Raw genomic sequence first — 23917 nt, 5'->3', positions numbered from 1 at the left:
GGAAAAGGGGAGAGAGAGAATTTTGTCCAGCAGCCAGACAGAAACGTGGGTTAAATCGACAAATAGCGGATCCGGACAGGAAAAAAACATTACATGCTCCGTCCGGGCCGCTGAGCGGACGCCAAAATCTTGGCGGATCCATACAAAAACGGATCAAACGGACGATCATCCGTCAAGATCCGCCGATAATGCACGTCTATGAGGAAAAAAATGGATCCGCCAAGAAAAATGGCGGATCCGTTTTTTTTCCAAATCGGCGGATCTTGACTGATGGTCACAAACGGAAGTTTGAAACAGGCCTAATGTGGTTTGTCTGTTACCTTTGTGCCCATCATGTGACTGATCCATTTGCTACATGAGTTCTTTTTCTCTCTTCCTATGGTATGAACCAAGCCTAAACTCCCTATATGCAATATGTATGTATAGTGCATTATAATGTACATTTCCGTCATTCTGCAGTTACAGAATGTATTATACAATTTTATATGGTTATAGAAGTGTTTGACTTTTAATACTTTTATAGTTTGTTATAGGGGATACATTATCCAATACATATACATCAAATTTATACCAAAAATATTAAAAGTTAGGCAGTTGCACAAACTATCCGGTGTCAAAAGCTGGCCATACATGTTCAATACTTATTGGTTGAACATCCCTTCTACAGCGACCTCTCCCAATCCCTCATACCCATGTAAGTTATGCTTAGAATAAAGTGAGAAATGCTGAAATCCATTATTTCCTCTGACAACGGCCATAAGAGAGAGTCAGGACACCACCATACACATTAGTTGGCGGTCCAGTGGTTTCATTTTGTGTATTTTTCCTCCCTTATATAGCATCATTAATTCCGCAGAACTTTAGATTTTGAGCCCCAATAGGGTCAGGGATGACCATATCTAATTTCCCCATCAGTATGTCTTTGGAGTATGGGAGGAAACAGGAGAACCCGGAGGAAACCGACGCAAACACGGGGAGAACATACAAACTCTTTGTTTAGTTGACATTTAGCAAATGTGTATGGCCACACGTTTTTCCCATAAACACAACTTCTCACCTAACCACAGGATAGTTGACAAGTGTTTGATTGCTGAGAGCCTTCTGCTTGGATTCCCACTGATCGCTCGAGCTGGGGTCCTCGATTTCCCTCTGTGAATGTGGTTGTAGTGCACATGCATGATCACAGCGCTCCATCTATTGCCTGTGGGACTGATGGGGATGGCGAGTACAGATCTCAGCTTTCTCCTCTAGTTAAGCCAAATCTAAGGGGACTTTTCACAACAGCCGATATCTTATTCTATAGGAAGATCAGTCAATCAGTGGACATAAGTAGCTAATTATAGACCTAAATATACAATTACAGTTGGTCAGAATCTTCCTAAATGTTCTGAAATATTCTATATCTCTCCATAGATAATGACAAAGTTCCTGCAAGCACGGAAAAGACCAGGGAAACAAAAGAAGCGAAAACCATGGGTACCACAGAAAACAAGAGATTTAAGTAGTGCTGAGAAGTAAGCCAGCTATGTACTCTGTACTGCATACAGTCTATCTATCGAAAACATATTCTAAAAAGTTAATAAAATGCTATTCTTTCCAAGCCCATGTACACATCTGGTTGTAAACATGGCCTTGGATTAAATACTATGTTCCACCTTACTGAAATGTGCTGCCATTTTTATTTTCTACTAGCTGAGGAGCCCGGCGTTGCCTGGGCATAGTAACCAACTGTGGTTAGTTATAACAAATTATAATGATTATATTGCACATAAAAACCGTGCATCTAATCCTATCCTGTGTGATACTGACTGCTGAGCTGTGCATCTAATCCTATCCTGTGTGATACTGACTGCTGAGCAGTGTATCTAATCCTCTCCTGTGTGATACTGACTGCTGAGCAGTGCATCTAATCCTATCCTGTGTGATACTGACTGCTGAGCTGTGTATCTAATCCTATCCTGTGTGATACTGTCTGCTGAGCCGTGTATATAATCCTCTCCTGTGTGATACTGACTGCAGAGCTGTGTATCTATTCCTATCCTGTGTGATACTGTCTGATGAGCCGAGTATCTAATCCTATCCTGTGTGATACTGACTGCTGAGCTGTGTATCTATTCCTATCCTGTGTGATACTGTCTGATGAGCCGTGTATCTAATCCTATTGTGTGATACTGTCTGCTGAGCTGTGTATCTATTCCTATCCTGTGTGATACTGACTGCTGAGCTGTGTATCTAATCCTCTCCTGTGTGATACTGTCTGCTGAGCTGTGTATCTAATCCTCTCCTGTGTGATACTGACTGCTGAGCCTTGTATCTAATCCTATTCTGTGTGATACTGTCTGCTGAGCTGTGTATCTAATCCTCTCCTGTGTGATACTGACTGCAGAGCTGTGTATCTATTCCTATCCTGTGTGATACTGACTGCAGAGCTGTGTATCTATTCCTATCCTGTGTGATACTGACTGCTGAGCTGTGTATCTAATCCTCTCCTGTGTGATACTGTCTGCTGAGCTGTGTATCTAATCCTCTCCTGTGTGATACTGACTGCTGAGCCTTGTATCTAATCCTATTCTGTGTGATACTGTCTGATGAGCTGTGTATCTAATCCTCTCCTGTGTGATACTGACTGCTGAGCCATGTATCTAATCCTATCCTGTGTGATACTGGACTCCCCCTGCAGTCTGTGTCAGAGGGTGGTCTGTGTTGGCACGGTAATAAATTGTTTCCAGCTTTACAGAAGGACGATAACACCATAGAAATGATAGGCAAAATTGTTTGGTGAATTGGAACGCGCAGGGTTAAAATTTCACCTCACAACATAGCCTATGACGCTCTCGGGTCCAGACGTGTGACTGTGCATAATTTTGTGGCTGTAGCTGTGACGGTTCAGATGCCAATCCCGGACACACACACACACACACACACACACACATTGAGCTTTATATAATATATATATATATATAGATGGATAGATAGTGGTCTGGCCTATATGGTTTGCACACACTTTATTTGATTGATGCTGCTTCATCATCTTAGTTAGAACTTAGAAAAAAACTATATATCACCTGCCTTTCTACACAGTGGTTCATATTATGGCAATTTTAGACTGGCAGATACAGGCCTATAAATGACTGCCGATCAGATACATGCAATCCAGCTGGCAGTTATGTTACTGGCCTACTTAGATAGGCTGATGAATATTCAGTATTCACAGAATGATCATTAAAGGAGTATGCCCATCTCCAAGATCCTATCCCAGTATGTAGTATGTGTAGTAATAATAACATTATCAAATATCTCCAATTAGAAATATAGTATAGTTCTTCAGATTTGCTTTGTCGCTTACCCCATGTGCAGGGCATTGCAGTAGGTTAGGTATCCATGGATACGACTAGTGATGAGCGAATTTCTTCGGAAAACGATCGCCAAGCATAAATTCGGCATGACTATGGCACATTCGGATTCGTGATTGGAAAGGCGAGCAAAATTTGGAAAATCTGAAAAAATTGGTAACATTTGGTAAGAAGTGCGGGAAAATATTTGCGTTTTCAGCACTTTAGCAGCGACAATGGTGGTGTATCATGAGCGTTTGGCACGTATTTGATAGGAGGGGGTTTGCAGAGCTCAGAGGCGCGGCGTTTTTGTAAACAGCCATTTTTATTTTTTTTTTTACTAACTTTATATGTGCACATTGCGGCTAGCCAATCAGGGCACAGGAAACATCCACAATGCCCTGACACAACAGCTTGTGTCACTGGCTGCTGAAATCACATGTCCCTCTCCATATAAATAGTGGACATCTAGTTTTAGCGCCATTTTGACATTGTAACAGCACAGAGAGGCTGCTCCTGACTCTGGTAATGTTGTGTCAGGACATTGTGGATGTTTCCTGTGCCCTGATTGGCTAGCTGCAATGTACACATATAAAGTTAGTAAAAAAAAATTACTGTTTACAAGAACGCAGTGCCTCTGAGCTCTGCAAACCCTCTCCTCTCATTAAACATGTGCCACCACCATTATCATTGCTAAAGTGCTGAAAATACTTTTGTGGCAACGCAAATATTTTCCACTTCTGGTTAATTAAGATACAATGCTAAGTCTTCACAATAATCATAAAAGGCTGTGTAGACAGTTGCAAGCTGATATTAATAGCCTAGGAAGGGGCCATGGATGTTGACCCCCTTCCCAAACTAAGAAATTACTTCTGCAGTGAGCGGTGATGTCAGTGAGGTGACATGAGTTCATCAGCTATGAACTCCAGTCACCTTGATGATGTCGGCACTGAAGCTGCATTCTTCATGGATTATCAGTGAACAGGTGAGCATTTCTTTGTGTTTTTTTTTTTCCCCCTTTGGATATTAATTAAGAGGGTCAGGAAGTTTTTATTTCAAATAAATAATGTTACTCCTTTTTTCCTTTATTACATTTGACTATGGGGTTAGTAATGGGTGTTTCTCAGACGCCTCTCCATTACTAACCCCTGGGCTTGATGTCAGCTGACATCAATGCCAATACTATTACCCCACTTGCCACTGCACCAGGGCAAGTGGGAAGAGCGGAGGCTAATAGATGTGCCATTTTTGGTGCTGCTGAGGGCTGATGTTCTTAGTCTGGGAGGGGCCAATATCAATGGCCCCTTCCTAGGCTATTAATATTAGCCCGTAGCTGTCTGCCTAGCCCTTGTTGTTTTTTTAATAGGGGTACCCTGCGTCATTTTTTGGGTTGGTCACCCCTTCTTAACCAGTAAAGGGTACACAAGACAGCTGTCAGTTGATATTAATAGCCTGGGAAGCTCCATGTTTATTTCCCCCTTCCCAGACATAAACATCAGCCTTAACCAGATGAGGGAAAGCTGACAGCTTGTTAAGAAAATGAAGGTGGGCCCCATGCCAAGTTTTTGTTTTTTATTTTTTTTCTATATGTTTTTGTGACAGTTCACTCTGTGATTTTACTGTACTTGGGTGATGAAATGTTGGGTTTCTTATGAGATGGGTGCGTAAACAAGTTTGTTTTTTTTCCTTGCACCCATTGACTTGCATTGTTGAGTCTCGTGATATACGTGTCCACACGCAGTACATTGCAATTTTTTTCTCAGTCCGATCACAGATAAACACAATTATTGACTAATGCTAGTTACAGTGCAATCTGATTTTTTGATTGGATTGCACTTGTCTGTTTTAAACGCAGATGAGTATGAGCCCTAACTGTCGCTATATGAGTGGTCATAACAATGGATACCTAAACTACTGCAACGCTCTGCACATGGGGTAAGCGACACAGTGAATCAGAAGAACTATACTACATTTCTAATTGGAGGAATTTGCTAATTTCATTATTACACCTACTACATATTGGGATAGGATCTAGAAGCTGAGAATACCCCTTTAATACAATTGTCCTGTGCACATAAATGATCATGTTACCGGCACCAATGTCGTGTTTACAAGTGTTGGTGTGCTGCGGATAACGATGAAACGTTTTGCTCTTTCATTGGGTGATTGAGGACTCGTTTGCCGATTATCTCTTCTGTAAGGGCCATTACTGTATAAATTAAGACTTGCCATCTCTGCTTCATATTTGCAGGGTAAAAGAACAGACTGAGGCAGAGCCGCTATGGTATCTCACCTGGGTCCACTCTTTATGGCTTGGATTACCCAGTACAAGAAGTATAGTGAGCTCCATAGTGAAAGCCTTCGTGTGCTTATGTCTGTGGAGCCAGAACTGTGTAAAGAAGGTATGCACATTTCAGTATAATTTGGGGAGATTTATGAAGCCATAGGCCGGTCTCATGTAGACTTCAAGCTGCTTTATCATATATGTGAATCATATTTTAAATAAATTACATTATAGAATTTTATGTACAACTAAAGAATTATATTTCTTGACCTCAAAAGACCATTCATTACTTTGTAATCATTTCCTTTCAGCCACTCATTTTTGTAAAAAATATCATCGCTCCACCATTCACCTACCATCTTCAACAACTGACATTGAAACGGCGCTTACATAAACTTGAAGTTGAGTTTCTGAAGCTGCAGCTAACACTTCAGGTAATCACTTAAGTCATCAGTATTTTAGCAGGAATCTAGCCTAGGGTTTAAAGAGGTATTCCCATCTCCAAGCTCCTATCCCAGTGCAGGGCATTGCAATAGCTTAGGTAACGATGGTTACGAGCAGTAACGACTGTCACTGTATGAGTGGTCGTACTGCACTGCCCAGGACATGGGGAAAGCAGCATGGTGAATCTGAAGAACTATACCACATTTCTAATTGGAGGTATTTGCTAATATTATTATTATTACACCTACTACGTATTGGGATAGAATGTTGGAAATGGGCATACCCCTTTTCGCTCCATAATTCATAAGGTCACGTGTTCCTACAAAGGACCAGAGCGCTGCAGAAGATAGCAGCCAGGGAGTATGCTACTATCTTCATGACGTTACGTACATGATAACTAGGAAAGGGAAAAAACATCACTACTGCTTTAGCAGGAATCTGTCACCAGGTTTTTGCTACTCTATCTGAGAGCCGTATAATGTAGGGGACCACTTTATCTGTCGCAGATCTACCAGCATTGTGTGTGCATAGGCAGAAAGCACTAGTCCTCTAGTGATAATCTCCTGCTGACAAAATAATGATTTTGTCAAGACTACAGCAAGCAGCCCAGTAAGTGACACATCTCTGGAATCCGGTCTCAGCCTCTACATTTTGGTTCTCTCAGATTAGGTGGAAAAACCTGGTGAGAAATTTCATTTACGGCCCCCACACAATTTAGACTAAAGTTGGCCTAAGAGTCTGATACCAGCAGATTTGGCTTAGCATTTAGTGTGCTACAGGGTGCCTCCTGACTCCTCTCTACAGATGATGTCAGAGGAGAGAAGTCTACCACATGTCAGATCTGTCGGAGCGATAAGCCAACCCCAGAGTCTGACGGCAGCTCTCTCCTACAGGACACTTAACGCTCACCTAAGCCACGTGTTCCTGTTTTTGAGCGACTTGGGGGAAATGGCTGTCGGCTGATCAGTCATACCTCGCCCAGCTATCTAATGTGTATTGGGGCATTTGATATCCACTGTGTTTATTTTCTCTCAGACTAAAGACACCAATTCAAGTTTATCAGGATGTGTCTGCTGCCGTACTTGTCAGCAAGCCAAAACCTTGCCTTCTATAACAGAATATAAGGCGGAAACAGCAGAAGCCAGTCTCCTGCCATCTGTCCCACTGCTCCCTCCACCACCACCACCACCACCCCCTCCTCCTCCTCCACCACCACCACCAGTTCCACCACCCAGTTTTCCACTTGAAAGACATTTTCCACTTTTGAAGAAAATGGCAAGCATTCGACCCTCAAAGGTAGGATATAATTTATAATAAATTTAACAGTGAAGCTTAATAGTATCCAAAAATAAAACTGAATTTTAAATACAAATTTTTTCACACCCAAGACGAGTGTGTGATTTTGTTCTGCAATCTAAAGAGAAAACTTGACGTATGTTTTACAGTCACCACCAGTGAAACAAGAAGGACCCATTCAAATAACCCTTAAAGATCTTCTGAATGTCAAATTAAGAAAGACCAATGACAACAGGGACAAACAAATGGTAAATTCATTAGAATATCACTGACGTGTTATCAGTTCCACATGACCAAAGGAATGAGTATGCCCAATTCTTGCCTTCCCTGACATCTGCTATCAGTGGGGAGAGAGGAGTCTCCTGACTCCATTAGGCCTGTTGCACATTTGCGCTTCAGGGCGCAGCGACGGCCTGCGCACGGCCGCCGCTAATCCCCGCCCCCTGCCGCGCCTCCACCGGTAGCTTCGCCTCCGGGCGCTTGATGCTGCATGCGTCCCCTATCTTTATCACTGAGGACGCAGGCCGTGGGCAGTATGCGTTTGGCGGCGCCTGCGTCCTTTTGACGGTGCGCCGAGCGCAACCAAATTGCAACAGGTTGCGTTTGGCGCTGGTCGGCGCACCGTCAAAAGGATGCAGGCGCCGCAAAAACGCATACTGCGCACGGCCTGCGTCCTCAGTGATAAAGATAGGGGACGCATGTAGCGTCATGCGCCCGGAGGCGTGGCAGGGGGCGGGGCTTAGCGGCGGCCGTGCGCAGGCCGTCGCTGCGCCCTGAAGCGCAAATGTGAAACCGGCCTAAGATATTTGTTTAGTCAATTTTTATCTAATCTGACCATCTCTACTGATGTTGGCCCTAATAATCTGTTATACCTTTTTCATCCTGTTTGATACGCCTATTCTATTTTCAGAAGGCAGTGGTTAGACGTCAGAGCTTTCCTCTGATCACCATGTCAGAACTGCAGGGTGTTAAACTGAAGATCACTTCCAACGTGCCACCAAAGCGTCTCACAAATGTTTTAAAGTAAGTTATTGATTTGGAATATGTTAAAAACTAAAAATACTTGCATTTATTGCTGAAAAATGTTATTGTGCTTTATTTTTATACAGAGATAAGCTTAAAAGCCCACTGGACGTTAGGCAACGTTTAAGAAAGGTCAATATGGAAAGGTAAACTTGTGTTTTTACAGAGAATAGCAATAAATGCAGATTGTGAGAAACCAGATTGCTACACGGAGTGCTTGGCCATTCCATTAGTACACGACAACCCTAATTTTCATAAGGAATAAATTTAATTTTCTGGACAACGGGTATAACGGCTACATTCCCTATATAACTATCTGTTTGGTTTAAATTGAGTTTTGGGGATGAGGGACTCTTTTAAACAACTTCAGGGTGCCTTTAGAACATAAACATACTGGCAGTCCCCGTTCTATTCTGCAGTGACGTTACTAAAATGTCACTGCAATGTACGGAAGAGCAGCGAAGTGTGGGGCCATGGAGACGGCTGTCGCATACAGCTAGACACCCTGCACGGGAGGCAGACATGATTTATTATCGTGTCAACTTTCTCCATCACACAGATTAGGAAACATTGACTGTCCTTTCTCCTCCGGACCCATAGATTGTGATTGCTGGCTGTAGAGAGAGCATGAGGTGCTGGGTTCAAGGAGACCCACTCAGCTCTGCTGTGCAAAGAAGAGACTGATCCTCTGTAACTGGGGATAATATACCAACACCAGTTATAGGGGAAATCCACAATAAAGCAATTGTACATGTTCATATCAAATGCCCCCTAAAAGATTTTATAAGCACGGTTTACAAAATAATTGAAGATACTGTATAAATAATCATGATAAAATAAATAAAACTTAAATACAAACCACTGTCAATCCAAATTGCTTTTTGTAGCCATGATGTATCAAAGAAAAAAATCCAAGATCTTAAAATTATAATAAGTTTCATAATTGGAAGTGATTTTAAAAAATATTCCTGTGCTGAGATAATCTTATAAATGTGCCCCTGCTGTGTAATGGCTGTGTCTGACCGTACAGGAACATGGTCTGATCATATCACAGCTCCTGGGCAGGGGAGGAAGGAAAAGAGAATACAGACAGGACAGCACAGGATCACAGATGGTGCTTTCTGTGAGGCAAAACATTTCACTGCTTGTTTTTAAGCAATATTTTACCTCAAAGAAGGAATCAGCTGTGGTCCCATGCTGTCCTGTCTTTATACTGTTTTGCTTCCTTCCTGATTCCTGAGGCACTGATTCATCAAGACCAGCATTATTCAAGTCAGTTTTTATGAGGGAGTCAAAGGTGAATCACTCGCATGTTAGAAGTGGCATGTGTCTCGCCAATATTCCTCCTCCAGTCAGTAACTCTAGTAAGATTTGTGGTGTAAGATATGCCAGAGCTCGTCATGCATTAAATGAGTTGTGGTGTCACGTCCCCGTTCCACTCCTTTTCCATCCACTTGGCACAAGAAATGGAGAATAAACTATTACACAGAATGTAAGTACTCTATTGTTCTCAAATATGGCCCAATATTTTTCTTCAGGAGTCCAGGAGGTACCCCGCTATATGACAGAGAAAACAAGGAGAATGGCACTGGACTCACCCCATTAATGACAAAGGCTTTAAGACGAAAATTCCAGGCAAGTTTGTAGTTATAGATGTAGCATAGCTGAATTTGTTGTTTAATTATCAATGATCTTTTTTGTGTTGAATTAATAAAGAAGGTTTGGCTCCTTTATTATGTTCGTAATATCACTTATCATGTTCAAGGTAATGCAGAATTTGATGTTATAGAAATTGGTAATTAACTAAGCGTTTTCTGACAAAACATAGGAGTTTTTCCCCATATTTAAAGAGAATCTGTCACCGAGTTTTTTGCTTCCTCATAAGGCAGCAGCATGATGTAGGGGCAGTGACCCTGATTCCTGCAATGTGTCACTTACTGGTCTGCCTCATTTTGATAAAATCACTTTTAATCTGCTGCAGTTCTAGCATTCTTGGATTGCTGAATTCTGTATAACCCCCTCCCTCATCACTGATTGGCAGCTTTCTGCCTATGCGCAGTGTACACACAAAGCTGCCAATCAGTGGTGGGGGCAGAGCTATACAGAGCTCATGAATGTGCTTGGCTAAATGGCAGCAGATTTATTAGTTCTCTAGTGATAATCTCCTGATAAAACAATAAGTATATGAAAACTACACTAAAACAACCCCCAGGTCACGTATCACTGGAATCAGGGTCTCCGTAACTGCATTATGATACTCTTTAATTAGGTGCCAAAAAGTTCCCTTTAATATGCTGTGACATTATGATTGATGGAGGAAGCTCAGAACTTCATATAAATAAATGGGAGTTGTTGTGCTAGCCCCATGCAGCAATTAAATGTGAATAAGCCACCATCTACTTTATATTTGGCATTTTTGAAGGTTTCAGCAGTCGAAATTCCCTCACCAGGAAGTCATAACAATTGTTTTTAAAGGGAATCTGTCACCCCATTTTTGGCCCCCGATGTAACCTGAAAGAGAAGAAAAACGAGTTAGATTTTACTCGGTCCGGTCCGATGGGTGTCGCGGTCCGGTGCCTCCCACCTTCTAGCGATGACGTCTTCTGCCGCGGCTCCAGCGCAGGCATGCTTTATCTGCTCTGTCGAGGGCAGAGTAACGTACTGCAGTGCGCAGGCGCCAGGACCTCTGACCTTTCCCGGCGCCTGCGCACTGCAGTACTCTGCTCTACCCTCAACAGGGCAGATAAAGTACGCCTGCGCAGGAGCCACGGCAGAAGTAAAGCCCCCATCACACACAGTGATCTCGCTAGCGAGATCGCTGCTGAGTCACAAGTTTTGTGACACAACAGCGATCTCACCAGCGAGATCACTGTGTGTGACACCTATTAGCGACCGGTCCCCCTGCCGGGTATTGCTGATCGTCCTGGAATGGCCAGGACATTTTTTTTGATCGCTGGTCTCCCGCTAGCCAGCACGCATCGCTGCGTGTGACAGGAGGGAGACCAGCGATCAGCGCGCTGGTAACTAAGGTACACATCGGGTTTCTACGCGGCGCGCGCTGCTTAGAAACCCAATCTGTACCTTGGTTACCAGCTCCCTGCACCAGCGCGCTGGTAACTAACGTACACAGTAGGTAACTAAACGACGTGCGTCGCTTGTTACCCGCGTGTCGCTGGTGCTGATCGCTGGTGAAGCTGCCTGTTTGGCAGCTCACCAGCGATCATGTATCGACACACCAGCGATCCTGACAAGGTCATATTGTTGTCGGGATTGCTGGTGTGTCACTATGTGTGACGGGACCCTAAGAAGGAGGACGTCATCGCTAGAAAATGGGAGGCGCCAGACTGGACCGCAACACCCATCGGACCGGACCCCAGGGTGAGTATAATCTAACTCCTTTTTCTTATCTTTCAGGTTACATCGGGGTCTTTTCTACAGCATTACAGAATGCTGTAGATAAGCCCCTGATGGCGGTGGCCGCATCTTATAGGCCAAAAATGAGGTGACAGATTCCCTTTAAGCCTTTTAAGGGCACCTGTTCTGAAGCTTTTCTACCCTATCTAATGCCCTCTGTGTATGGACGGCTCGCTGTAATGCTGATTACAGCCATAACTTTACGTTGGAAATCTGTTTGTTTCAGAGAAATGTGCTGTTAAATAATGATGCGAATGAGCCGCAAATACAGTGGGTGAGCGCTGCCCTTACCGCTCTGCTGCCTCTCTTCCCTATCCTTCCTGTCCACCACCTGATTGTCAGTGACTAACAGGTCACCTTTCAGTGACCTGCCGAATCTGCCACAATGTAATGTAAGTGCCATCGATGGGGCAGCCACAGAAAGCTCCTGATGATAAAGTCAGCTTGCAGCAGACATGAATATATATATATATATATATATATATATATATTAGAATAGTAATTCCTTCCTTCTCTCCTGTGTTGAACTATATGCACCAATGAAGCAGCCTGACAGCGGGACATCAGTGGAGGTTTGATAATAAGAGTGCATTGATAAGTTGTATACATTTTACTTTATTTTAACCGCACATCCATCTTTTTGGATAGCCCTGTATTATATGCCTTTTGTATTTGAAATTAAGAACCTTTTTTTTTTTTTTTTCTTTTCCTTTTCCACCTCATACAGCTCGCTCACCCAAAAAGTCCATCGCCAATGCGGAGGTCCCTAATAAATCAAGGTCTTGATCCATAAGCCAGTAGTGCACAGAAATGGAGTCTGCAATAAATATGCCACTGTGGACACTTCTACTGTAAATGAAGGCAAAGTTACGTGCACTCATTGTGTTGTCCCAACTTCTTGTCGTCTTATTCAACTGGAAACTTGATTGGAGGAACTCACTAAGTGGAATGTGTTTTTAAATGTTGACACTTTTTTAAAAAAAATATTGAGGAAACCACTTAATTTACAACACACTTGATTTACTCTGTTCCATTTGTGCAGGTAAAACTTCTCTTTTTTTTTATTTGATCACTTGTAATTGCATATGAAAAAATAATTGTAATAGAGCTGGTTCTCTGTTATGTTGCATCACAAATTTTTTGTTTATTGTGGCCCAGGCTATAATGCATTCCGGTTACTGAAAGGTCACTCTTGGGCTGGGTTGCGATCACCCAGTTTGGAACGTTAATGTGTATGCCCCGGAGTTTCTCCAGTCGTAAGTGTTAAGAAAAGTGCACAAGCAGTGTGAATCTGGCTTTTTCTTTGACTATATTTTATATCTCATTCACTTTTATAATCAGTGTTCTGGTGTTTAGACGCTGTACATGGAAACCCTGATACCAAATACTGCTGGGGATGTTTCTGTATATAACTTTTCTATGTTTTTATGTTCATTTTAACTGTACTGAATTCCATATATTGTTTGTTTGACAAAACGAATGCAAGAAGCTAATGCCACAACAGTATTCCATTAGAATGATCTTACCCTTCTTTGTGGGTTATACGTTATCCTTTAGCAATGGACACTTTATATCAGGCTACCCCATCATGTGGCTAAATGTTTACATTTGAATTCAAAATGATAGAACATTTAAAGGGAACCTGACAACAGATTTTTGCTATGTAATCTGAGGACAGCATGAGGTGTAGGTTTTAAAACACTGAATTCTACTATGTGTCACTTATCAGGCTTTGTGCTGTTATTTACTTATAATGAAGGTTTTATCACTAGGACATTATCAGTACTGTGATTAGCTTCCTCCTGCCAAGTCGTTCAATCCGCCCCCTCTTCTGACAAGCAGCTCACCGGCAGTAGACGATGTACATAGAGAGCCTGGTGTGGACTGGGTTAGCTTTCACAGCTCTGCTGCTTTCTACATCCAAGAACCCTGCACCCAGAAAAGTGATACATCATTGGATTCAGGGTCTCTTTTCCTACCTTATGCTGCTCTCAGATAATGTAGCAAAACCTTGCTGACAGATTTACTGTAAGCTATGTCCCACCCTGTCCACGAGTGCCTACCACACCACTTTTCATGCAGAAACCAAGTGAATTCATAGGACAATCCTGCCAAAATCCTGTAATCTTTATTACAGGTTACATCTTGTTGGTAGTATATGTGGGACGGTTTCCATTGTATACCACCATTGTATGTATTGGTGGGAACGAGGTGGTGAAATAAGAGTAGGGTTGATATTTATTTATTTTTATCTCCATTACACAAGGATATGGTAATGGGAACTAATGTGTTAGCATTACTTACTACATGGTTGCGTTAAATGCATATTTGCAATAAAAAGCATTTCTCTCCAGAATAAAAAAAGTGACCTATAAACTTTTAATATTTTTTTTTTTTTTTTACACTCTATTCTATTCTGTAAGAAGAGCAGCCCCAATAAAGCCTCCATTAGCGCGTCCACTCTCCTGAATGCCATACATGCTGAGCTATGCAGGATTGCCTGACTGTCACTACATAACTGGGCTCATTTGCTTTTCAGGAGTCTTGGAATGCTGGGTGGATGCTCCACTGAGCTTGACTACAGGTCATATTGGTTGACACACAGGTTTCTCAGAAGTAGCAATAACTATATAACTAAACAGATTTGTTTTAATTGTATTTACTGGTGATTTTAAGAGGGGAATTGGAAAATAACAAGTACTGTAATTTTTGAAAAGGTGCGGACTCATGTTAGCCAGCTGAGTAACTTCCTTATTTCTATTTTTTTAACACATTGTCAGGATTTTTTCATCCTATATGTTTACATAAAAACCTTTCCATGAAGCTAATCTGTTCTGATACATTTCGGCACTCTGGAACTTGTAGTTCTATGGTGATTGTAACCACTTGTCAGCTTATTTTTTGTTAATGCTTTTGAGTGGACTGTTCAAAGAAAAAAAATATATATTCTGATCATAATTGCAGACACTGTATATTTGTGATATATGGCACATTTTATATATTTAAATAAAGCATTAAAAAAGTGTTTTGGGGGCGTGGCCTGCTTGCTAATGGCACCGGTCACTTAGCTGCTGAGCTCCAGCCACTTCGACTCCTAATCGGCTCATTGCGGCTCGCCAGCGGCACCAATCTCTCTGCACACGGGGGGGGAGTGCTGCGGAGGTATCCAGGATCGTAGCATGCCAAGGGGAAAATCCCAGAAGAAGCTGTCCCCGGCGAAAGTTACAGACTTCTTCTCCAGCACGGGGCGAGGGAAAATGGCGGCAGCATCCTCCTCCACAGCTTCCTCACGCTCATCCAGGAGGGGATCCACAGCGGGCCCAGACTTGGACACAGACGCTGCAGATATACCGCTTACCAAAGGTACAATGCAGAAACTGCTCAGTGCCCTCCGCTCATCACTGCAGCAGGATTGGAAAGATATGGTGGCTGAGCTGAGGGGAGATATCACTGCCATAGGCAGCCGTACAGCACATATTGAATCTAAAATGGGGGAGCTGACAAAGTCACACAATAGCCTCATTGATGCCAATGCAGCACTGGAGGACCAAGTGCAAAAGCTCCATACCAAGGTCTTGGATTTGGAGGACAGGTCCCGCCGAAATAATATAAGAATCAGAGGAATTCCAGAGGCCATACCAGACAAGGGGCTGCAGAGTTTTCTGGGCTCCTTGCTGCAGGAGCTGCTCCCAGACCTGACTGCAACTGATTTCCTGGTGGACAGAATACACAGAGTCCCTAAGCCTAAATCCCTCAGTGCTGATGTCCCTCGAGACACTTTAGCTCGCCTGCACTTTTACAAGACCAAAGAAGCCCTGCTGCAAGCCCTGAGAAAGAGACCCCCTCTGTCTGAGCAATTCCGGCACCTGTCCATTTTTCCAGATCTGTCTGCAGGAACCCTGGCAAAAAGGAGGGAATTTGCTCCTTATACCAAAGTTCTCAGGGATGAAGCTATATCCTATAGATGGGGTTTCCCTGTAAAGATCCTGCTTTTCCGAGCAGGAAATACCCACGCCTGCCATTCCCCACAGCAGTTGGCAAAGCTCCTATCCTCATGGAACTTGGCAAACCTCCCGGCCAGATCTCCAAGAGCTACAGGATCATCCCAACAGGATAAAGTGAATGAAGATTGGTCCGTCGTGTGAGTTATGTGATATGTTTGAGTCGCGGCTGAGACTTAGTTGCTACTTTTAAGGTCCGCTGGTTCTGTTCAACCAGGACCCTGAACCCCCATGGCGGTAAATTTCCACCATACCGCAGGCCCCTTTTTTGGGCTTTTTTCTTTGTGGACTGATGCTCCCTACATCAGTAATGTTAGTGATGTCAATATTGTTAGTGTTATCTCTTTCCTGCCTAACCTTCCTTTTCCCCCTGCAGCTCTAGGCAAGAGACTTTTTTTTCATGTACAATGGTACTGAACTGTATGTCTATAAATGTTAGGGGTCTGAACTCGCCAGCCAAGAGATCCATGTTTTGGCGGGAAGTGGTTAAATCCAAATGTGATGTAATATGTGGTCAGGAGTCTCATCTCCTCCAAGGGGACTCGCACAGGTTAAATAATGCTAAATTTCCTTTCATACTGCTGGCTTGTGGAAAAAAAAAAAGGCTGGAGTATTCATTTGTGTAAAAAATACTGTTGCGTTCACACTACATTCACAACATTTAGACCCTGACGGTAGATACGCCATTATTAATTGCTCCATAAATGGATCTAAGTATACTATTGCAACCGTTTACGCCCCCAACTCTGGTCAGATCAGCTTTTTGCGGAGGTTTCTTTCTAAGCTTTCATCCGTTAAAGAGGGTAAGCAAATAATCTGCGGGGATTTTAACATGGTAATGTCCAGCACTCTGGATTGCTCCAATACTGCTGTAAAGAGGAAGGAGATGAGCACAATAATTTCAGAAAGGCATCTCCATGATATATGGAGATGCCAACATGCAAATGAGAGGGACTACACATTCTTCACGCCTCGGTTCACCTCTTACAGCAGATTGGACTACTTTCTGGTTGATAGCTCACTTATTATGGATTGCTCAGATTCAAAAATTGGACTTATAGCTTGGTCGGACCACGCCCCCATATACCTGACAGTTCAGGAGCAAAACCGCGCGCCTGTTTTTACCCGGTGGCGCATGAATGACTCCCTCCTAGCCTGTAGACAAATCTCTGAGGAGTTGCAGGCCGACCTCGCAGAGTTTTTTAACTTTAATGATAACAAGGAGGTGACAGAGGAAACGCTTTGGTCTGCACACAAGGCCTATATTAGGGGGTCATTCATCAAAATTGCCACTAGGGAGAAAAGGAGGCGTCGGGCAACTTACAAAGCTCTACTGTCCCACATAGTACTTTTGGAAGCCCACAATAAATCTGCCCCAAACTTGTCGACATCTGACGAACTCAGGAAACTAAGAACACAGCTCCGCCAGGTGTTGATGGCAGACTATGAGAAAAACTTAAGATCCCTCAAACAGCGGTACTATGTGATGGGTGACAGGGCGGGTGCCTTACTAGCCAGGAGGGTTAAAAAACGAGAAATGCAAAATAAAATTGAATACCTCGTGACGGGTTCTAATGCCACAATACGCAACCCAACGGAAATAGCCAACGCATTCGCTGACTTTTACCAGTCTCTCTACAACCTTAAAAATGACCCCACTGCCCCAAAGCCTACCCAAACGGCAATTAATTCCTTCTTAAACAATATTAATCTTCCTTGGTTATCTGCAGTACAGCTGGAGCAACTAAATTCCCCTTTTTCTCTGGAAGAGGTTCGCCAGGCGGTGACCACAGCCAAAAGAAATTCCTTTCCTCCTGAGACTTTTCTCCTCTTGGCGAGCCACAGCAGATATTTCACCAAATAATCTAGAGGCCATTATAACTACCCTGCCAAAACCAGGAAAACCCCCTATTTCACCAGGAAACTTCAGGCCAATATCCCTCCTAAACTGCGACTTAAAATTGTACGCCAAAATAATCTCAGCTAGAATACATAAAGTTCTTCCATCACTGATTTCCCCGGATCAAGTGGGGTTTGTGGCGGGGAGGCAGGCGAAAGATGGGACGAGACGTATGCTGGATCTGATTGCGGTGGCTGAGGGGAGGAAAATCCCCAGTGTATTCCTGTCCCTGGACGCAGAGAAGGCGTTCGACAGGGTGCACTGGGGATATCTGAAATCTGTTCTGGCCAAGTTTGGTTTCAAAGGCCCCATACTTAATGTCATAATGGCGCTGTACTCTAACCCTAACGCCAAAGTTCTGGCATCCGGATTTATATCTCGGAGTTTTGAATTAACCAATGGGACACGCCAGGGGTGTCCGCTCTCCCCTATCATCTATGCCCTTGCTATAGAGCCTCTGGCGCAGACTATCCGTGAATGCCCTCGGATCTCGGGGATTCGAGTGGGGAGTATAAATCATGTGGTCAGTCTATATGCAGATGACGTGATTTTATCTTGCACTAATGTAGAGGTGTCCCTACAACACGTAATGGAGATCCTGTCCTCCTTCGCTCAAGTCTCGTATTACAAGCTTAATATTACCAAGTCCTTAATTTTTCCGCTCTTCTTGCCAGCCTCTACCAGAGCCACTCTTTCTCATCTTTACCCTTTCAAATGGGAAGACGAGGGAATCCCCTACCTGGGTATTATACTGGCCCCGCTACACTCCGTGATCCGGAAAAATCTGCTGACCCTGCACACCTCATTGGATAAAGAACTTACTCGCCTTTCTCTTCTCCCGCTCTCTTGGGTGGCGAGAATGCAGACTTTTAAAATGATCTGTCTCCCAAAAATTATCTACTTACTTCGGTGCCTGCCCCTAACAATTCCGCAACGGTATCTCACCAAAATTCATTCGCTAATGAGTAAATTTATATGGGCTGGGAAAAAACCTAGAATAGCCCTGAGATGTATGCATGCCCCGTTCAGTGGTGGAGGAATGGGTATTCCTAATATTCTAACATATCACAGAGCTGCTATCCTGGAACCGGCTCGAGATTGGTGGAAGAATGATTCAGGCTTGAGATGGTTACAGATTGAGTACACCTGGGCACAGGCCCACTCCCCTAAACAATTCATAGACTCCCTGCTCCTAACCCCTTCGCCCCCCGGCGATCTTCTACCCACCACAGCAGCTCTAAAGAAAGCTAGGTCCTTATGGAGCAAGCCAGTGTCACAGGCTCTAGGTCCCAGCCTTCCCCTTAGATCGCTGGAAGCCTTCATTCCGAATTTGAATCTTGCCGCCTGGACACGTGGAGGTCCAATTACCCTAGCAGATCTCTATAGAGAAGGCGTCCTACTCCCGTACTCAGAAATGTGTGTTAAATTTAACCTCCCCCGACACAGTTTATTCCAGTTTTTTCAAATACGTCACTTCCTTCAGTCCGCTCCTCACCTACCGGTTCCCACAACAGCCGACCACGCTGCAATTAAAAAATTCTTTCAAAATAGCAAAATCAAAGTCCTTTCATACATCCATAACCTGCTAAACTCCCCGGAACCGGACAAACAATTGCCGTATATGCTCAAATGGGAAAAAGATCTAGCCTCTCAGCTTCCGTCGCAAGAATGGTTCGCGGCCTCAAAATGGATCCACAAATTCTCTTCATGTCTCAATCACATAGAGCAATTAAAAAAGGTTCATCTGCGGTGGTACAACTCCCCTACTAAACTGGCTTCTTTTTCCCCACATATGTCACCTTTGTGCTGGAGGGGATGCAACCACAGGGGCACCTTGTGTCATATGTGGTGGTTTTGCCCTAAGTTATCTAACTTCTGGCAGGAGGTGTTCAATCTAATCCATGAGGTTACTAGTCTCCGTCTTTCCCCAAACCCAACCTTAGCGGTGCTACACATTGGCCTAGATGGGATCCCGGATCTTTTAAAAAATATCATTTCTCACATTCTCATAGCCGGCAGGTACTGTGTGGCATACAAGTGGAGGTCGGTGAGCCCCCCTACAAAAACAGAACTAATTGAGAGGACCAACCTACACTGGCTATACGAAACCAACTTGACCCCCAATCTAGAGAAGAGAACGGTGAGACTTAAACAATGGCATCCGTGGGCCACTTCCCTTTATGCAACGGCCCTCCCCCAGATACAGACACCTACACCATAAATAAATTGATTGTGCCTAAGAATGCCATGCATGTAGAGCTGCTTCCCCTTCCCCCTCCCCCCTCTCCTATGTTCAAGTTGTTGTTGGAAGGGGTATTTAATGTCCCAGATTGATATTCTAATAATGGCTCGAGGTTATTCCACCTCTTGCTACTCATTGCTCCTGTTCTTGATGTTTTTGTATGAGAAGTTTGTATTTTTTCTGAAAACTCAATAAAAACCTTTATGTTAAAGGGTACAAAACACTTTTTTTTTTAACATAAATGATCTCTCTATAAGCAGTAAAGCATGCCATCATACATCCACTACTTAAAAAACCATCCCTCGACCAAAACTGTGCCGCTAACTATAGACCTGTCTCTAATCTTCCCTTCATCTCTAAACTCCTGGAACGCCTGGTCCACTCCCGTCTTATCCGCTATCTCTCAGAAAACTCTGTTCTCGACCCTCTCCAATCCGGTTTCCGCTCTTTACACTCCACTGAAACTGCCCTCACTAAAGTCTCTAATGATCTGCTAACAGCTAAATCAAATGGTCATTACTCCATGCTAATTCTCTTGGATCTCTCTGCAGCATTCGACACTGTGGATCATCAGCTCCTCCTCACTATGCTCCATTCCATTGGCCTCAAGGACACCGTTCTCTCCTGGTTCTCCTCCTATCTCTCCGACCGCTCCTTTACTGTATCTTTTGCCGGTTCCTCCTCCTCTCACCTTCCCCTTACTGTTGGGGTTCCTCAAGGATCGGTTCTAGGCCCCCTCCTCTTCTCCTTGTACACTGCCCCTATTGGTCAAACAATCAGTAGATTTGGTTTCCAGTACCATCTCTATGCTGATGACACCCAATTATACGCTTCTTCTCCTGACATCACGCCAGCCTTTCTAGAAAACACTGGCGATTGTCTAAACGCTGTATCTAATATCATGTCCTCACTATATCTGAAACTGAACCTGTCAAAGACTGAACTCCTGGTGTTTCCTCCCGCTACTAATGTACCTATACCCGACATTGCTATTTCTGTGTGTGGTTCCACTATTACTCCCCAGCAACATGCCCGCTGTCTTGGGGTCATACTTGATTCCGAGCTTTCCTTTGCCCCCCACATTCGATCACTGGCTCGCTCTTGTCATCTGCACCTCAAAAACATTTCTAGAATTCGACCTTTTCTTACTTTTGACTCTGCAAAAACTCTTACTGTTTCTCTTATTCATTCTCGTCTGGACTATTGTAACTCTCTTCTAATCGGTCTCCCTCTTACCAAACTCTCCCCTCTCCAATCTGTCTTGAATGCTGCAGCCAGGATCATATTCCTCACCAATCGTTACACCGATGCCTCTACCTTGTGCCAGTCATTACACTGGCTACCCATCCACTCCAGAATTCAGTATAAACTTATTACCCTCACCCACAAAGCCCTCCATGGCTCAGCACCACCCTACATCTCCTCCCTTGTTTCAGTATACCACCCTACCCACGCCCTCCGTTCTGCTGATGACCTGAGGTTAGTATCCTCAATAGTCAGAACCTCCCACTCCCGTCTCCAAGACTTTACACGTGCCGCGCCAATTCTTTGGAATGCACTTCCCAGGTCAACACGATTAGTCCCCAATCCCCACAATTTTAAGCGTGTCCTGAAAACGCATTTATTCAGACTGGCCTATCGCCTCAACACATTAACCTAACCTATCCCTGTGTGGCAGAGCCAAAAGTTTTACCATAACCAGGTTCCCAGCATCATGTTCCCACATGCTTTATGCATCCATTAGCCCTCTGTGTCTGTACTGTTACACACTTAACATTATGGCTGGTCCATACAATCAGGGCAACTGTTACCACCCACCTTTCGTGTCTACCTCTTTCCTCATAGACTGTAAGCTTGCGAGCAGGGCCCTCATTCCTCTTGTTATTTGTTATAATCTACTGTATGTGATTATTGTTATGCTGTAATGTCTATTGTCTGTACAAATCCCCTCTGAAATGTAAAGTGCTGCGGAATATGTCGGCGCTATAAAAATAAAAATTTATTATAAGTGTCCTGCAAGTCCTTACCTACAGCTTCAGTATATATGGTTTTCCCAAGGTCAAGTGCACCAGAGGGTTTAACCTTTAGGCTGGAGTCAGACACAACGTATAAAAATACGGACCGTATTGTACGATCGTAATACGCAGAAATTTTCCCTGAACAGTGATCCTTATGTCATCCGTTGTCAAGGTGTGGCCGCGTATTTTGCGCATGTAAGCATCCGTATAGCGTTTTTTTCTCGCAACCTTGCAAAATGGACATATATAACAGTTTTGAGGCCTGAAAATAATTTAAATCCTCAGCACCAATCCTATTTATTGCCTCTACACCAGGTGGCAGCCTCCAATCTGCCCATTTTGGCACTGTGCTTGTGTTGGTGTTTTGGTGGTTGGCTGCCAACATGTCAAACACACTTCAGTTCACCCCAACTGACCGTGTTCTATACAACTGGGTTTTGTCCCGCCGCTTTGGGCCGCCATACCCAGTGATTGTGGATCTGAGGAGGAGACGAATGTGGTTGCATCCACATTTGAGGCAACGCCTCAATAAAGGCCATTTTCACAGGCTTTTTGCAGCTCTGAGGACACGTCCCTACAAGTTTTACCAATATTGTCGTATGAGCATTGCCACCTTTGTGTTGGAGACAGTGCGCCCAGGGATAATCTTTTCATGACACACCAATGTATCTCTGCTGAGGAACGCCTTCTCCTTACATTACGGTATGTATTCCTCAGCCACATACTGTATGTTGATGATGCGTCTCCCAAAGAATTATCTTTGTCAGGGAACCATTTTTGTGAATCATCTTAATATATCCCAAATCTCTTCTCTAAGTAAGAATAATAAGTTGTTTATGTTAAATTCATCACATAGCCTTTTGACTTGTCTATATGTTGTTTGCCTTGCTTGTTACACAGTGTTCTGGTGATCTATATGTTATTTGTGTACACTTTAGCATGTTGTAATGTTTTATTTCTCAACATTTTTTTAATTTCAGGTTCCTCACAACTCGTCTTTAATATGCCGCACTCCATCTTGAGTTTTTTTTATATCTTGCATAGTCCGGGCTACATGTTCAGAAATCTGGTCCATACTTCATCAAGTGGTCATGCCTGAGCCCAAGATGGAAGACTGGTTGCGGATTGCCAGGGGATTTGAGGAGCACTGCCAATTCCCCAATTGTATTGGATCCATGGATGGAAAGCACAGCCGTGTGCGTAAGCCACCGAACTCAGGGTCCCAATTCTATAATTATAAATAATATTTTTCTGTAGTTTTGTTGGCTCTGGTTGACAGTCACTACAGGTTTATAATTGTAGACATTGGGGCTTATGGAAGAACTGGAGACTCTCGAGTCTTCAATTCTTCCATTATGGGTCGGCGGCTGCGCAATAACCAGTTGGACCTACCACCACCACGCGAGCTACCAGGCTCCAATCAAGAATCTGTACCTTATGTCCTAGTGGGAGATGAGGCCTTTCAATTAACCAGGCATGTAATTGAGGCCATATCCGCGAAGAAACCTGGACCACCGGCGCAGGATCTTTAACTTGCACCTATCAAGTGCCCGACGATTGATGGAGTGCGCCTTTGGCATTCTTTGTGCGAAATGGGGGGTCCTCCAGTCAGCCATTCAGCTGAGTGAAGCAAACGTAAATGAGGTCATCAAAGTTGTGAGGTCCTACATAACTTCCCTAGACTGCATGATTGTTCATCAGCTGATGTTGCTGAAGGTGTGGTGGACAATGGGGATAGGCCTAGCCCACATGTGATCCCTTTCCGTCGTCTGCTCTCAGGACTCAAAGTCAGTGATGTGTTCACACGTTATTTTGTTTCACCTCAGGGTGCTACTACCTGGGAAGATCAGGCTGTATCTATGTTGTAATGTTCATATGTCTGTCTATATAAATATCATTTTTTCCTTTAAGTTGTGGTGTGTGTTCAGTTACTTTCCTTTATAGATGTTTGTTTTTGTGTTCT

At 43.6% G+C, this 23917-nt stretch overlaps 1 protein-coding gene across 2 annotated transcripts in view; it reads left to right on the top strand.

Annotated features, from left to right (window-relative positions):
• PRR11 (proline rich 11) overlaps positions 1–14818 on the top strand; it is a 34452-nt gene extending 19634 nt beyond the window's left edge. For both annotated transcript variants that reach the window (XM_073574295.1, XM_073574286.1), the window contains exons 2-10: positions 1414–1514; positions 5584–5734; positions 5928–6050; positions 7096–7356; positions 7506–7604; positions 8267–8379; positions 8466–8525; positions 9918–10014; positions 12521–14818. In XM_073574295.1, coding sequence (XP_073430396.1) covers positions 1417–1514; positions 5584–5734; positions 5928–6050; positions 7096–7356; positions 7506–7604; positions 8267–8379; positions 8466–8525; positions 9918–10014; positions 12521–12586 — 1068 coding nt within the window. In that variant the 5' untranslated portion in view covers positions 1414–1416 and the 3' untranslated portion in view covers positions 12587–14818. The remainder of the gene's footprint in view (positions 1–1413; positions 1515–5583; positions 5735–5927; positions 6051–7095; positions 7357–7505; positions 7605–8266; positions 8380–8465; positions 8526–9917; positions 10015–12520) is intronic.
• Positions 14819–23917: the final 9099 nt, after the last annotated feature.

The sequence above is a fragment of the Dendrobates tinctorius genome, unplaced genomic scaffold (assembly GCF_039654945.1).
Source record: "Dendrobates tinctorius isolate UK_male_01 unplaced genomic scaffold, ASM3965494v1 ptg000007l, whole genome shotgun sequence".
Lineage (NCBI taxonomy): Eukaryota > Metazoa > Chordata > Amphibia > Anura > Dendrobatidae > Dendrobates > Dendrobates tinctorius.
This window is presented reverse-complemented; position numbering and strand designations above follow the sequence as displayed.